Source organism: Ornithodoros turicata, chromosome 1 (assembly GCF_037126465.1).
Source record: "Ornithodoros turicata isolate Travis chromosome 1, ASM3712646v1, whole genome shotgun sequence".
NCBI lineage: Eukaryota > Metazoa > Arthropoda > Arachnida > Ixodida > Argasidae > Ornithodoros > Ornithodoros turicata.
In genome coordinates this window covers 199,484,338-199,502,542 of record NC_088201.1, presented here as the reverse complement: position 1 = coordinate 199,502,542, position 18,205 = coordinate 199,484,338, and the positions used below count along the sequence as shown (strand labels likewise).

The following is an 18,205-nucleotide window of genomic DNA, read 5'->3' as shown; positions in this document are numbered from 1 at the left end:
CACACCAACTGGGACTGCCTATTGCCATTCCTGGCGTTTGCGTAAGTAGTATGTAGTGGTTGAGAAACAACATGGGGGCGAAACTACAACCTGGACCCCTGGACCCTGCCCTGAGCACTGCGCGTATTTTTCCCCGCGCGGCGCGTGTGCGGAGAGTTGTCCGCGCGCTTATCGGCAGGGGAGGGCTGGGCGTGCGCTCATCGTAGCGTATTTTGCATCCTAGGCCGACTTCACTATTTTTTTCTAGTACAACAGGTGAGCGGTTTACATGCAGAGACATGCTAAGAAGGGTCATACACAAAAAGTACAAGTGAAAATGTATTTATCAATGCCAATCAAGTTGCGAATTGTAAAATCAATAGTGCAAGGAATTATGCTGTGACTCTGTGTGAATGGGAAAAACCCAGCCAAAAGACCTGAAGCAGAAGAAACACAATACACATAACAAAGAATATACTTATTACTGGAATGATGCAATAGCATTGGATAGGTATCACAGATCAAACACAATATTTTTTATTAACTGTAATCACACAAGTTTTCAATGAATCAGAAAGAATAGCACATTTAATCAAAGAAGATACAATCTTAAGACCTTTATCAATACGATACAATCAATATTACAAGTTTTATTATAAAAAGTCTGAGATGTGATAGCCTGATAGATGTAAGTAATTTCGAGCACAATATGGAAGCTAAGTTTAATATTCCAATATGACACAAATTTAATTAATCAATTTCTATTGAAGTGAATAGTGCAGACATAAGCCAATAATTCGAATCAACAAATAACATTAATATAGAACAAAGCATACAACATGTAGGGAAATAATAGCTACACCATATCAAAACGAGAAACAATCACCACATTTAATCAAAGAAGATATTCCTAGTCAATATGATTATAAACAAAATTATAAGTTGTGTTATAAAAAGTATAATATTCCTATACGTGAGAACCATCAGTGCAATAGCGTGAAGTTCTGATAGTTGTATGTAATTAACTGTGAATAGCAGAGACCCTGGAAGACTATGGGACACGAACACAAGAGGAAATAAAATCTATACCACTACAAAGAAGATATTCCTAATCAAAACAACAGAGTAATCTATCATTCAGAAAATCAGAAGAAAAAATCAAACTCATCAGAAAATAGACATGTTAAAAATGAACTTCACCACATAGCATGCTCCTAGCCAACAAACAGAACAAAGAACGACACGAAGACAAGAGTGAATAAAATCTATACCACTACAACGAAGATATTCCTAATCAAAACCACAGAGTAATCTATCATTCAGAAAATCAGAAGAAAAAATAAAACTCATCAGAAAATACACATGTTAAAAATGAACTTCACCACATAGCACACTCCTAGCCAACAAACAGAAAAGAACGACACGAACACAAGAGGGAATAAAATCTATACCACTACAAAGAAGATATTCCTAATCAAAACAACAGAGTAATCGATCATTCAGAAAATCAGAAGAAAAAATAAAACTCATCCGAAAGTACAACCAGATCTAATGATATATGCCCTGATTTTGAATCTTTGAATCTTTGATATTATCTTTGCGCGACTGGAACTCATTGCCAGCTGATTTTCTATTGCCAATCAATGTAAGTGCTTTTGAAAGGTTGTGCATTGAGTTGTACCTATTTTGAGGTATATAGTGTTTGTATATATTGTCTCCCCCCTTATGTAATGCCTTAGGGCCCTTTAAGGTATTAAAATGAAAAATGAAATGAAAATTTGTTGAAGACGGGTGCCGATAGATGTATGGAAGACCACGGAACACGAACGACAAGAGGAAATAAAATCTATACCACTACAAAGAAGATATTCTTAATCAATACGATTACAATCAAATTACAAGTTGTATTTTAAAAAGTCTAATATTCCTATACGTAAGAACCATTATTGCAATAGCGTGAATATCTGTCATAACATTTCGAGCGCAATAGGGAATCTCAGTTTCATATTCCAACATTACTCAACTAATAATTTCTTATTAAGTGAACAGCATAGACGTAAGGAAATAACGAGAAACAGCACAATCAACAGCTACAATTAATAGAGAGCCAAACCTGCGCACCATCCAACACATAGAGAAATAATAGCTAATCAATCTATCAAAAGGCGAAATAGCACAGACTTAACGCTGAAGAACAGAGGAACACGCGGCGACACGTAAACAACAGAGGAAAATAATCTATCATTGAACCATCATAAAATCGACCAATATACAATTTTCATTCTAACAAACACTACCAACCTTGATGGAGGTATCCAAGACGTAGAAAATATGCACTGTTTTCACTCTTTTCCTCAAAGCCGGGAGACTTTATGTCTCTATCTATATGACCAAGCTCCCATGCTTTATCACTCAAAGGGTTGGGGGCTATATTCGTTCGTCCAGCAAACACTATCTTCTTGAGCTCAGATAAGATAGTTCAAAGGCGATATATTTTATTGTGCAGCGCAAATAGATGTCGATATCACTCGCGGAGATCACTATCTTTTCGCATCCTTTCCTTGAGACGGAAATGTTTCGTCAAAGTGGTTGTGAAGTCGACCAAGTTTGTAGAGATGCGATATTGTTGTTGAACATGTAGAAAAAGTCCAAATTATTAATTGGTAGCAACGATACTCAATCAAAAAACAAGAAACAAATTCAATTGCATCAATTTTTGTAATATCTTGCAAGAGAAAGTTCTAATGAACCACACAGAAAAATCAAATGTGAAACACAACTCAGAAATATGAGGCATTCCTAACTCAGAGATTATTTTTACTTATCTCAATTGAGTGAACAATTGAAACAAATACGACACAATTAATACATCATGCATACATATTGTCCGACTCAGTGAATATCAGTCGAACCTGAAACAAAACAATAATTAATTCAGACAAATAATTTCTAAGCAAGCAGCGTGGATACACCATAGAATCTGTACAGAAACTTCTCATTTTCAATGAATAAACATGATCAACTAGTGAATTCAAGCGATCAAGTGTGATGAAACCCGACGACCCCCAACACCAACATCAAGTTAGGGAGGGACGGCCTCTAGTATGGCCTTGTACATAGAATCATTGAAAGCGCACATTTTTTCTTACTCATCACATCTTTTTGTAAATCAATTTCCATAATTCTCATGCCATGGGGATATTAATCACATTCTAAAAAATTTTAATTAATAAAATGATAAGATACGAAGGCAGAAAAAATAGGCGATGTCAAGTTGCCGGTGGTCAGTAAATCAAAGAGTGATATTAAACGGTAGGAACAACTTATTTATTTACACATGGTAAACAAGACTTTCGTGCACGAGGCTGCACTTCTTCAGGTTACAAAAATATAAACATGGCACAGGTACATATATACAGTTGAAGGGGGAGTTCAGGCATGAGAGGGTAACAGGTTGAGGGAAATGATGCAAACACAGATAAAAATCAAAAGAACATAAATACAAAAGCAGGAGTATCAGAAGCGAAACATAACGCGAGCCAAAGGGCTTATACACAGGAAACGAGAACACTTGTTGGTAACGTTCCAGGAATTAAGGATAAAAAAAGGGGGGGGGGTTATGGCGGCGGAATGAGGACACAGGTGCGGAGTACAAAGGTGACCAGTGGACCGTGAGAAAGTGAAGACGGAGGAGGTCTCAGGAGAGAGACAAACGAAGAAAATGTGGAAATTGGAGAGTTGTGTGTGTGTGTTTATCATTATCTTTATTTATTTGAAAAATTATATTTACGGGTTCAATAATTGTAGTGGGCCTTCATGGATATTCAAACCATGAGGCTTCAGAGACTGGAATTTCGCAATTGCACGCGAATCATTTTTAATTGCAAAATTCCTGTCTCTGAAGCCTCATGGTTTGAACATCCACGCAGGCCCACTACAATTATTGAACCCGTAATTTCAAATAAAAAAGATAATGATAAACACACACACACAACTCTCCAATTTCCACATTTTCTTCGTTTGTCTCTCTCCTGAGACCACCTCAGTCTTCACTTTCTCACGGTCCACTGGTCACCTTTGTACTCCGCACCTGTGTCCTCATTCCATCGCCATAACCCCCCCCCCTTTTTATCCTTAATTCCTGGAACGTCACCAACAAGTGTTCTCGTTTCCTGTGTATAAGCCCTTGGGCTCGCGATATGTTTCGCTTCTGATACCCAGCCTTTTGTATTTATGTTCTTTTGATTTTTATCTGTGTTTGCATCCTTTCCATCAACCTGTTACCCTCTCATGCCAGAACTCCCCCTTCAACTGTATATATGTGCCTGTACCATGTTTATATTTTTGTAACCTGAAGAAGTGCAGTCTCGTGCACGAAAGTCTCGTTTACCATGTGTAAATAAATAAGTTGTTCCTACCGTTTAATATCACCCTTCAATAAAATGAGCATAGATATGCTTTTAATTAAGTGTAGACGCGCACTTGAAAACAGAAGAGACAATTGTTCTACATTGAAAAGATGGACAGATTTTGTACTCGCTACCATAAGTCATGGGAGGATATGATAAAACACTGCGTCGAAAAGAAAGAGCCGCGAAACGATTCCATTATTGCTGCATTTCAATACGTTCTAGACATGGTCGTATTCGGAGATATGGTACAAACTACACAACTGAAGATGCAAGAATTCATATGCCGAATCTACAATACTTGTAAAAATATCTGCACATCAGTAGTAGTGTATCAGCTCAAGAAGCCGGGAAGTCACACAGTCGCCTGGACGCCATTAATTAGCAATTAGAGCAATTTGGGACCCCCCACAGTAATTAGGATAATTCAGGGAGTCATTACACTAATTGGGAATCATCTAAGACACGTCCAGACCACTGTGTGAGTTGCCGGCTACTTGAGCTGATAAAAAATAAAAAAATAGGTAGAAAATAAAATGAAGAGATAGAAATAGAGTGGAGAGAAGGAGTTTAGTTGAAGGTCAACGACGTCATCTTGAAGAAAGCGGCCCGAAACGGCCGCTGACTGTCGCTGGGCGACGGAGCACGGAGGCAGGTTGCAAAGCATCGCAGCTATGAACACCAGTTCCGGACATCCTGTGACGTCAGCTGTGACGTCATCATGGCATGTCTGGGCAAGTTAGGACAGCTCTGGACATGCAAGGAGAAAAACACTCGTAATACAGAGGCTGGGAAAGCAAGAGTATGCAAACCATCAATAGCTAACAAGAAAATAGAACTAGTTACACAACAAATGATCCCACCACAACAGGAGCGCAGAACCATGCGACTGCTCCATCCGAGAGGCAGGCAGAAACTGACTCGTAATGCTTTTTTGTCCTGTATAAAGCCCCGCAGCTGCACCCCCTAGCGGTTACTTTCTCAACTAATCTCACAACAAAATTATTAAGAATCACGCCGTTCCCAAGGCAGAAGATGATAGAAAATGCCGGGGATGCCCAGACAACAGCAACCAGCACTGGCACGAAAATCGCAAACAAAGCGGGAACAAAGTTGACGAAAGCATTAGTTACGCAACAAATCACCTCACCACAGCAGGAGCGCAGACCGATGCGACTGCTCTCCGTGACAACCAGCCAGAAACTGAGCGTGCGCGGGGAGCGCACGTCTGCTTTCTGCGACAGCCGGAGAGAAACTGACTGGGGCGCCGCTCCGCGGCCACTACGCATACGCGCTCCTAGCGCCCTGTGGGGCGACCACCTCCGAGGGAGGAGGAGGAGTGTCGTTGGGAGGAACCCGAGAGGTCTGCCTGCCTGATTAGGTGGCATGTTTCTCGGGAAGGGAAAGGTGGTGGAGAGGACGAGAGGAAAGGGCAAAGTGGAAGACCGAGCGGAATCCGCTCGGGGGGAGGATAGCTGCGTCCATGGGCCGACTTCAGGGGAACTGTGCCGGCATACGCCTATTACACATCTGAGGGAAACCCAGGAAAAACCCCAGACGGCACAGGCGGCCCGCGGATTCGAACCGCGGACCTCCCAGTCTCCAAGCGCACGCGTTACCGCTGCGCCACCGGAGCTGGTACCACCTCCGAGAGGCTAAGAGTGAAGAGCATTCCTGCGCCCCCTGCTGGCCGTTCTCATTGGTCGTGGAGGAGGGAGGAGGAGGAGGAGTGTCGTTGGGAGGAACCCGAGAGGTCTGCCTACCTGATTAGGCGGCATGTTTCTCGGGAAGGGAAAGGTGGTGGAGAGGAGGAGAGGAAATGGTGAAGTGGAAGACCGAGCGGAATCCGCTCGGGGGGAGGATAGCTGCGTCCATGGGCCGACTTCAGGGGAACTGTGCCGGCATACGCCTATTACACATCTGAGGGAAACCCAGGAAAAACCCCAGACGGCACAGCCGGCCCGCGGATTCGAACCGCGGACCTCCCAATCTCCAAGCGCACGCGTTACCGCTGCGCCACCGGAGCTGGTCATTGGTCGTGAGGCTAAGAGAGAAGAGCATTCCTGCGCCCCCTGCTGGCCGTTCTCATTGGTCGTGACGTCATCCTATTGTCTCAGGGCTACCCTGTTTTTTTCCACTAACGCTCCTTTGGTCAATCTACAATGAAGCCACAGTATGACGTCATCATGCACCTGCGTGGCTCAAGGACGCGTACGCTGTAGACAGGGACCTATTATTTATTGAATCACTATCCCATGATTATTTCCTTTATTCTTCTATAACGATTGAATAGGAAACTATTGCAGAAGAGCACCATGCATGAAAGCTGATCGTAGGAATTCCAAAGTCTTACTAAATGAGACTTGCAAAAGAACAAAATATCCTAACACGTAACTCCATCAACGACAAATAAGCACAGAGTACGGGTAACCAGGAGCGCAGAACTCAGGGCAGCACTATCGTCAAGACAACAATGTTCCTTGTCAAAAGAGAAAAAAATACTAAGCGTCAACAAAGGAAAGCATGCATATCGGGGCATGTCAGGACACGTCAGGACAAATCGTACGACTGCTGGGCAACAGAAGAAAACAAACAAACACTTGAACAGAGTGAAAAAGGCACTCACCATCATTTTTCCCGTTCACAGCATTCCCTCATTGTAAATCCGCTCGTCACAAAATCCACCTGCATCGTCGTACACCATTCACCAGTGACGAACCACACATCCGCACCCCATCAGAGGCAGACAGACAGAACCCCACCGAAGCTACGCTCTTCCACTGACGACCAACGCCAGGAGCAGAATTTGCGTGTCGAGGCCCGTCAGTGTCCAAGAGAGAAGTGAATCCTTGCGCCCCCTGCAGGCCGTTCTCATTGGTCTTGGTCGTGACGTCATCCTATTGTCTCAGGGCTCCACAGTTTTTTTCCACTAATGCTCCTCTAGACAAGGTCAACCTGAAACAATAGTCTCTCGGTATGACGTCATCATGCAGGTGCGTGGCTCAAGGACGCGTACGCTCTAGACAGGGCACCTGTTATTTATTGAATCACTATCCCTAGATTATTTCCTTTATTCTACTATACTGATTGCATAGGGAACTATTGCAGAAAAACACCATAGACAAGAGGAGATTGTAGCATTTCATTCCCAAAGTCTTACTGTACAGGAAAAAAAAAATGGTTCAGCAAGACATAAAGTCACACACCTGTCCCCCTCGCGGTTACTCTCTGAACTAAATGAATCGCAAAATTATTAAGAATACCTCTACTCCCATTCAAGGCAGCACTATCGTCAAGAATATTCCTTGTACAAAAAGAAAAAACTACATGTCGAAGGAAAGCATGTCCGAACAAGCCCAGGCATGTCAGCACATGTTTGTCAGGCAAGGGGGGAAAAAGCGAAAAGAAACAAAGAAGGAAACCAGCATCAAACTATTTCTAAGCACACACACTCCTCTTATTCAAAAACAGTACTCATCATAAATCTGCCCAGGACAATACACACTATTTTTCTATTGCCACACTTTTTTCCAGTAACGGTCAATGCATTGCTACAGACCGCGTGACGTCATCACATCCTGTCTGAAGAAGACACCGGCAAAGACTCCTATTATTTATTGAATCGCAAGAACCAAAAACGATAGAACCAAAGAACCAAAAACGATAATGTGTGTATTGGAGGGTTCACATAACGCAGTGTTTGTCTCTGCATAAAACATGTGGTGGCCCTGGAAAGGGCCTTTTTTACTTTAGTTTCACTGGCTCGTTCAGTGTATGACGCAGGTGTAAGCCTCACTTTTAGAACCTAAAAATAAAAATTCACTATATAGCAACGTCAAGCAGTCACAGTATGTGAGCAATATAGCACCAGTAGAGGCTGAGCTGCAGGTTTCACAACGTGAACGTTCACTCTGACTCAGTATTCAATTCCTCCAATATACGACACAGATATTAAAGCTTCCGAATAAATAGCAGCTTGTCATGCTCACCAGCTGAAGCAGATTATTGCTACCATTACCATCAAGCTGCTTCTCTCCACCTGTGATAGAAATTGAGCATTTTATGTTGGAAAGCTGCCTGCTTGGCTCTCGCATGCTCACAAAAGTTATTGTGAGTTCATGCTGGGTTACGTGAGCAAAGAAAGATGGCATAAACTTTTTCTTAAACCTTAATATATTTAATTGATAAGTGAAAAATAATTTGGTAAGTTTTGCTTCACAACTGCAAAAGTTAGAGGGATACCGTCAAAAAATTAAGTGAGGTACTAGTGGGGCCTAAGGGGGTCTCGTACATCCTTGCCGGCCGCGTTCGTTTTCCGACGTACATTCGGAAAGAAAACAAATCTGGAAACAAATGCTTACCTGCTTATCCGGTACGTCGGTGGTGTCCATTTGCTCATGGAACAATGTAGGCACAGCATAGGGCTTTAGTCTCTTGCATTTTGCTGACACTCCCATACTGGATTGCAATAGGTCCACCTCTACGTACGCTTCGTCAGCAAAATGCGAGGAACGAACGTGCTGAACGCGCAATTCTTGTGCCATGACAACAAGCCTGACGGCGATTGCTGCCTCAAACTTTCGTTTGGCGTTCCTGCCCTTGGGCTCGTGAAATGTCATGCCTGGGTTCGCCCCAGACGATCTTTTGCCGTCACACGCATTGGTCCTCTTGGCTCTAACGTCAGAATGATGTCATCAGAGGTTTTGCTGATCGAAAAGGCTCACTTATTTGAAACCCAAACATTTCCCAGCAGTAAAAATTTGTGAAATCGATTGTCGAATGATGCCAACCCAGGCGAAATTTTTTTGAACTGGTACCAGCTGAACTGTGTTATCGAACAGGGACCAGTTCAACCGGTCCCAGATCAACTGGTACCAGTTGCGACAACTGGTCCCTGTTCGATAACACAGTCCACCCAGTCCCATTTGCAACTGGTCCCAGTTGAGACTGGGACCAGCCAGAAACCAGTTGATCCAATTGGTATCAGTTGATCGAACTGATCCCTGTTCGATCCCAGTTGAACTGGTCCAGTTGCAACTGGGACTGGGCGAACTGTGTTATCGAACAGGGACCAGTTCGATCAACTGGTACCAGTTCGCTCAACTGGTTTCTGGCTGGTACCAGTTGGCCCAACTGGTTTCTAATCGGTCGCAGTCTCGACTGGAACTGTTTGCAAACCTCATTGTTGAGCTGGGATCGGTTGAGGTGGCTTCTCTTAGAGCGGCCTGTTTGGACAGACGTTAGCTTATATGTAACCTGTGCCCCTTTGCAGGATCGCTGTTCCCAGCAACGGCACATCCAAAGGACTGCAATGAAAATTTATTTTGTCAATTATTTTAGTCAAACATTACACAAATTCTAATGTACATGTAGCGTAACTATAACATAATTAACTTCTAGCAGTAGATGAACTACAGAGTTACATAGAATAGATAATACTTCATGGTTGATTGGTCCCTTGCTTGACTGCCTTGTGGACATCTTGAATCATTCAACAAAGTATTTGAGATGTTCTTCATAGCACACGACGGACCGATATTTTCCTTTCAGCCACAGCAGCTTAATGTTTGAAGGCAGTTGAAAAGGCACACGTGAATATGCATTCAATTGCAACATGTAATTGTAGTGTCCCTATTAAAAAAAAAGAGGTATGTGACCCAAAAAGATCCACTCGTATGTGATTATTAAAATGGACCCAATTCATAGGAACCTCATTAGAACCCATTGACGGGATCTTATTGGGTCTTAGTACCTTACTTGTGTGATCTCATTCGTTGAGGTCTCATAAAATGTCTTTAGGTGTTCCCAATGTGGTCTCGCATTTACCCACATGGAACCATTATATATATATGTATATATATAATGAGGGAAAAAAGCCATTAAAGAAACAAGTAAATGACAAGACGTGTTCGAAATTTAAAATTACAGATTAAGATGGCTTCTATGGCTGCACGCCGATATATATTGGTTCCTATTGGTCAGCCAATAGGAACAAGGTAACACGTATATTCCAGGAATAAATAGATACGAGAATGAGTGTATTAGGATATCACAGTATATTGACTAGACAGTTGAAAATGTACATATATAATACTTGTATGGCATATACAAAGACTACAAAATGCTTCATCATTCATTTCTGAGTAACTATGACACAACCTCACTCAGTTGAGTATCTGACCCCTATTGCACGGCTATACATATTGCACAATAGAAACATCATGAACACAAACACAAAGCCAACACCATGGAGGCACACATGACGGACAAATTAACAAGACATATTTCGTTTTTCCATTGCTTTTGCATGACACCGTGTCCTGAAATTACATATAAGAGAATTTTGTTCAAATGTTCAAAAGATATGGCCTCTGGGGTTATGACGAAGTATAGGCACAATGTGAAATGCTGAAAACCTAGCAGTAAATGCAAATTCTTCCTGATGCACAGCCATAAGAAAGCCAATAGAACCACATCCATATCCGGGACATTGCAGATTCACCACTAAGCCCGCTGCATTCATTATAAGAAAAGTACAAGCCAGCAGAAAGACATGGACATTGGAGGAGAGGAAGACAACACACTCGCTGAGACTAGCAACAGAAGTTGAATGACATAAAAATGGCCTGGGGAGATCCACGTCCATTTGCGCCACGCTGTGGAGATAGTCCGATAAAAACAACAATCACAGATGACATGAAGGTACACCGCAACAGAAACCATTTGTCACAGAAGGAAGCCCTAATCTTTTATCGAGAGCGACAATCAAAAAACGCTTACATAGTGATTGATTCTGTGCCATCATTGTGTAATCAATCAAACGTTGGGGCTAGTTCCATGACGTTTTCTGTCACTGCGTACCTTTCGATCAGCTGTGGTTGTTGTTGCATCTCCACAGCACGGTGCAAGCGGACGTGGCTCTACCGACATTTTTATGTCACTAAACTTCTGTTGCTACTCCTAGCATGTGTATTGTCTTCATGTCCATGATGTCTTCACCCTAATGTCTCGTTGTCCCTTACTCTGTGCTCCAGCCTCAGAACATCAATCGCCATCATGTTCACGTATTGTCTTCCTCTCTTCCAATGTCCACGTCTTTCCGCTGGTTTGAACATTTATTACCAGTACAGGTTAGTACAAAAGTTTATCGAACACGCGAGCTGCATATTTTTTTGTCTGTGTAACATCCTAGCGAAGGCCAGAAGCAGGTGAGTTTACTGTTGCGGAGGGGTGGAAGGGTACGCTGTTAGCGACACACAGCGGTAGTTTCCACTTGGCGCACCCAAGTTACACGAAAACTACCACGGTGTGTTGCTAGTAGCGCACACTCCCATCCATCCGAAACAGTGAACTCACCCTCTGCTGGAACCCTCTAAGGTGTCACACCGAAGAAAAAGTACATCGTTCACATGTTCTGTAAACTTTTGTACCAACCTGTGCCAACAGGCCAAACACCAAACCCGTCTGCATTCACGATATTGTTTCAAAATACTTTAAGTTACACATTTATTTTTAAACTAAGTTAAAACCAACTTTGCTGTTACTAGTGCTATAATGGCTAAAGGGCTAAAATGGCTGACTGTAAATACAAATAAAAAGTTTCCCACATCGTAGAGGCTCACAAAAAGGCACAGTTTTTTGGTAGCTTTCACGCTTTCCAAGCAATGGCGGTTTCCACTGTGGGGATGGCTGTTCATGACGTGCTGATCTTCAACACCTTTCGTTCGTTTTGTCAGTCATGTCAGTGTGCATTTTTCTGAGAAAGAAAAAAAGAAGTTATCCTGTGCAGCAACAGCAAGGGAGCGAGCAAGCTGGCAGTAAGCACACATGACAATGAGAACTCTGGGATGAAGGACAAAAGTGACACACACAAACACCCTTGTGTCCCTTTCGCTCCCCGTTAGTGCGGTTTTCGCTGTCATGTTTTTGTGACCATCAAATGCAGCACAGAAAACAGGCTCACTGTTTTAACTGTACATGTACATCACATGGCTAAGGTAGAAATGCTACAACAGTGAAAGCTTGTAGATTCAACTTCGCCTAATTCAAAGTTTTGGATAATTAGAATAACTTCTGTAGTGCCACTTATGCGTAATGTAGTCTCACCACTTAATTCAACATATGCGCACACTACTTAATTCAACATATGTGCACACTACTTAATTCAAAATGTTTTTCGCACAATTCCTTCATGTCCCTCAGTGTGGTGCATCGGTGAGTCTCCCTCAGCTTCACAGCGCCCTCGAAAGCCATGTGCTCAAAGACCTGCTAATTATATTGCACAACATCTACTACACAACACCACGCTTTCGTCTGTTGCTTTCCTCGCCCCTCACTTTCTCATTGCATCTTGTTACTTCTATCTGTGTTCTCAGAGGTTTTGGAAAGCAACTTGTGATTCACTGCTGTGTGAAGGAACCATACCGAAGTACAAAGTGCTTACGATCAAAAACAAAGTGGTGGTTATGAAGGCTGCAAAGCCTCGACCGTGTTAGAAAATCAGGGTGTCGAACCGCAAAAAAAAATAAATAAATAAAGATTCCGTTTGCGTTTACTTTGCTTGGATTTCGCTCCGGTTCAGATTGCTGAAGCTGATGATGAGCTGCTGTATGTGCCATCATTTGTTGATGTGCAGGCTTCCATTTATATAGTGCGGGACTTCGTAGAAGCAAACAGAATGCATGCAGATACATTGTACTCAATATTGCGTTTAAAAAATGGTAACGTTATGAAATTACAGCCTGCAGATAAACAAGAGTGAGTATGTGTTTTGTTTTTTTTTCGTGTTGGGCATCAGTGAAGACGTCTTGACGTAACAAAAAAAGTTGAAAGTTAACCATGTATTTGAGTTTGCTTAGCTTGTAAGCCCACTAAATTCTAAGTTTCTTTGCTGACTTAGCAAATTCAGATTGATGATCTTTTAATGTACATAGCTCTGAATTATTTTTACTGCTCAAATTCCGTCACCACATTTACGTGCTTACCAGAGCTTCTCGCATTTTTTGAATCTTGTGAGTCTTTGCGACGTCTCTGATCTTCGCACGAAGCACATCGCGCACAAAGAGCTGTTGATCTTTCTTTTGCTTCTTTAGTGAATGTGTTTCACAATACTTTTCGAAGAAGTCTGTTGAGTAAAAGTAAAAATGAATTCATGATTGCAATACACGCACATAAGATATCACTTACTATACAATGCTCCAAGCTTAGACCCGTCAACAGACTCTTTGCCCACAGCTCCACTTGCAATAAGTCTGTTTGATGGCAACCCGGTAATGCTTTTGTTGAGCAGGCCAACAGTGGAAAAAATAGACACAGCTGCATCCCTAACAGCTTTCTTTTCATCTGCAATGGTGAGGATGTGGTCATATTTTTCGCACGAAATCCACACGTTATTTCCGAGGTGAATCTGCAACAAAGACAATTATCAGACCTCTGTTTGCTGCTGGGTCATTGACAAGTAGGGCCAAGAAGTTTGAGCAATTGCATACGCCTAAATGTCATAGCCTGGTCATTCCCCAAGATGCATTGCAGCTGCTGCTGCCAAACGCGCGACAGCAGCCCAAACCGATTTGTATTACCTGCAAAAACATGTTGTATGTACAAATGAAGTTTCAAAGCTTCAGGTTCTCATGAGAACGGCCATCTGCAGTGGTGCAGTACACAAGGAGCACTGGAGCCAGGGATGTAATATGATGACAACAGGTCTGCATCTATTATATCTAGCTCACTTTGATTGCAGACGACACCATACTCCTGAGCTCCTTATATTGAATTACGTCACTTGGACACTTTGAAATCTTCCCTTCTGTTACTGTGTTCGTTGGTGGTAGCCGAAGCATTGAAGTTGTAGTGAAGGAGTTGTTTATTCCTGTGTATTTTTCTTCATTCTTTTTTGTTTGTTTCTCTTTGCTTTTGGGAATAGCAAGTCCCCGTCATGTAACCTTTCCCTTCTTTTTTAATCATCATTGAACATATCCCCCCACACCCTTTATTGCCTGGCGGCGTCGGGTCAGTGTTGATAAGCATTGTGTGCATCATCGCCCGAACAGATTATGGTTATTCAATACACCGCCAGTGCCCACTGTCACCGAATTACGTCATTGGGCCCAGTACTTTTATTGAACTGCGCCGCCCCAGTAGGCCGGTCTCGTTAGAACATGAAGCTGGGTAGATTTTCTTTTTCTGGTGAATGATGCGAATCGGTTTGGGCAGCTCCTGTGTGCATTTCCTCGCAGTGGTGGCAATGCATCTTGGGATGAAGTAACCCTGAAGGGACGGCCAACTTTAATCTTTTGTTTTACTGCTAAAACACAACAGAGGCATACTATGGAATGCAATTTGTCTCATATTTTTATCAGGGCCACCTCAGTGTGCAATTGACGGCTGAATTTGAACATTTCAGTCACAATATTTAGGTCACTATGCCATGATTACGAGCAAACATTTACCTGCCCCTTCTCTACAACATAAGGTGGCTTGCTGCCCTGGCTAACTTGCTGTGGAGATGATCTTCCAGATTTGTATCCTGAAGATAAATTTGAGTTGGTTGATTCCTCCACATCAGTGCAATCTTCATGAACAGCAGTCAGGGTCTCGAATGCCATCACAGTTGGTGGCTCATTCAGTTCGTCCCAGTGCCAAGTATCTTCTTGGTTCTGACTGCAAAGCTGTAAGATGACCACTTTAAAATTATACGTATTCGGAGAACTACGACAGGCACCTTGCTCACGGAAGAAGGCGGTTTCGTGACACTGTCAGTCGGTGCGTGCCAATGTTTTACATGCACTGCATCTGAAATAAATTTCTCCAGGGATTAATTACGTGACAATTCATAAGGAAGAAAGAGGCTGCACATGCGTAAAGGCAGCTTTACCTAGATTAAACACCTTCAAGACAAGTGCTTCCTGTAGCTTGTCATTCTGTTGTTGTAGTCTTTTCACCCGTTGCTCTAATGCTTTTATTTGCCTCTTCTTTTCTTTGATTTCACTCTCACGGACCAGGCCTTCATCTTCGTCCGAGGTTGAGGTGTCTATGTAGCGTCTTCTGCTCTCTGCTGCAAGGTCTGTCTCCAGCTTCTTCTTCGCTTCATTTGCTGCTTTCCGCAAAGTCAATGATTTCTACAGTGAATGAGAAAGCAGCACATGCTTATATAGGGTGTTCCAGAAAACATGTCATTAAATTATAATTCAAATGCTGCATCACCTAGTGTCGCACGGTCTACGGCACTTCTTACTGTACGATTTACGTGTACGAACTGAACTTGGAAATTTGGCAAGTCAAGGTTACTTTTTTACTCAATCTATGTGAAGCACGTTTACTCTGCTGGAACACCGATTTTACTCAAGTTCATGATAGTTGGCACAGATACTGAACATCTCTCCCACAGGAAAAAATAGCCAAACATCATGTGTTTCAGAACGCTCACAGCAAACCGCTTGACCATTTTTTTGCTTTCCATTGCTCTTCTTCCAACGACAGGAGCATGCTAAACCAAGTCCACACAGGGATAATAGAAAAGCGAAGAAATCTGGGCCTGTTGGTATACGCACTGTCAGATAAGGAGCTGGCGTACCTCGACATCTGTAGTAGTGAAGGAAACAGCTAGTGTGGCGCATATTTAAAGTAGCATAGAAGTCATTTTTAACACCCTGTTTTCTTCCTATGAAACTGTTAAGTAGGCCAGTAAGATGCACCACGCGAAGTAATTGACACCACAGAGTCATATTTATTGCAAGAATTGAATTGAAAGTACGCTGCAAAAAGTGACTGTGTGCAACGGTGGTGGAGGCAGTACCAGCCTGTGATCTGCCTCTGTGGAACCTCGCACTGACTCTACAAGGGTCACTCTTGGTGATCGGTCCAGAAAAATATCTGCTACTCGGCTGTTCGGGGATCTGAAAAAGCATTGCTCCGATCTCGGTCATGATTTGGCTGCTACTTCTATCCCCAATTCTCCGTGAGAAATGGCAAAACTGATTTACGGTGGCAAAAGGACAAGGCGCTGACCTGAAACACCAGGGTAACACCTGACCTGACAAGGCCTGACCGCTGGCACTGACCAGAAAACCAGGATGAGTTCTCCCTGTAACGTCAGCGGTAATGTAGCGTCATACTTCGTCCTCCTCGCTATACTCGGAGTGGCGAGTTAAGGGTGAATGCGCGGAGCCATGTTTACGCGAGTTTTTTTCTGGTAAACAAACTGCACACATCAAAACCTTTTGTGCTATTCAGTAAACACTTTCATGAGAAGTCTTCATCTGAAAATTTTTTGGATGTCCCTCTGGACTCCTTTAAGGGGGTAGGCTACTATTTCTTTTTTTTTTCCAAATCAGTTGTTGGAGGTTAGCACATCGGTGTGTCTCTATCTAAAGTATCTTTTGTTTCATCTCGCAGTGCTCTTTCAATCATAATAGAAAGATTAAGAGTTCTTGAAATGGGGGTGGGAAGGCATGATCCCAGCAGAAGCCAGGTGCAATGAGCCATGCCTGTCCTGGTTGCGAAGCAAGAAAATAAAAACATTCATTTACGACATGTTTTAGCTCACATTTTCTACTATCCCCCTATGTCGGCTGGGCTTAGCAACCTCCTTTCGTCGGAATGAGGGTGAATGCATTAAAAAAAAACGGTCAAGCACTACTCTGTGGACGCTCCGAAATGCATATGTTAGGCTGTTTTTTCCTATGAGATAGTTCCTCAATATCCCTGTCGGATATTGATAGCCGGCCATCACAAACTTGAGTAAATTCGGCATGCACTTCCTTGGCAAATTTCTATGTTCAGCTCGTAAAAAGTGACGTACTAAAAGTGACATTCACATCAGGAAGTGGGGAAAACCTAGTAAGAAGGAATGCCATTGACCACATGATTCTAGGTTGTGTAGTTAGAATTAAAGTTAAAATTTAACGACAAGTTCTCTGGGACACCCTGTATGCGGGTGTATCAGCAGGCTCTTGAGACTGAACCACGTGGCGCTGTAGTCATAAACAGATGGTGCTATCAAGGAACTGTCTCTTTCGTAAAGATTCCTGAGACATTGGCTTTTTGCTTACTTCTGCTACTTTTTTGCAAATTCCCTGAAAATCCCCTGCCCTTTCCAGTCGCATCGAAATTCCCTGACAACGCCAGGTTGGTCCTTGGTTAAAACGAAAAGCAATGGAGTTTGAGTTACGTGATTGCAAGTGGGTTATAGTTGCCCACACGATGTAAATGTCTACTTTGCCATATCACTGCAACCTCCACACACACAACTTTATCGGCGTCACCACAAATTCTTTTGGCGAACATAACCTACAATGCAAAAAGCAACTATCGCTTCATCTCAAGTTTATCAACAAAAGTAAGCACGCTAAATTTACAACTTTGTTTGGGCAAAGTAACTATTAATTTTAAAAAATCGTTAATTGTCATAACTTAATTCCTCCTAACTTGTTTACAGTAAAGCAAAAAACGTGATGTGCAGAAAGAAAAGGAAAAGAGCGTTCTCTCAAAACTCATGTAGACTGCGTATCAATTAAGAAATGACAGAAACTTGCTTGGTAGGTCGTAGAGCAGTCACTGTCTTCATTAGAAGTTGTCTCTTCCACATCCAGTTGACTCCCCATCCTCGGTGGCGGTACGGCAATTCTCTTAGCTTGCAATGCGTCTGCCTCTTCTTTCGTTTCTGCGCAAGGTCAACCTCACCGTATATCATCAATATATCATCCTAAAATCACTTGTCATATATATCGTAGCTTAACAAGATACTCACCTGCCAGACCCAATATTTGGGCTTGATAGTGACCATTTTCCGTGGGGTTTTTCAAAGATGTCCACTTCAC

The 18,205-nt window shown here is 42.6% G+C and overlaps 1 protein-coding gene across 3 annotated transcripts in view; it reads left to right on the top strand.

The window, feature by feature from the left end:
• The window catches only part of LOC135378940 (caspase-7-like), a 314,482-nt gene that overhangs the window by 275,711 nt on the left and 20,566 nt on the right, over positions 1-18,205 (top strand). The window contains exon 11 of one of the 3 annotated variants that reach the window (XM_064612125.1): positions 15,389-15,448. The exons of the other annotated variants lie outside the window; for them this stretch is intronic. Within the exon in view, the coding sequence (XP_064468195.1) occupies positions 15,389-15,412 (24 nt within the window). The 3' untranslated portion in view covers positions 15,413-15,448. The remainder of the gene's footprint in view (positions 1-15,388; positions 15,449-18,205) is intronic. 3 annotated transcript variants of the gene reach the window in all.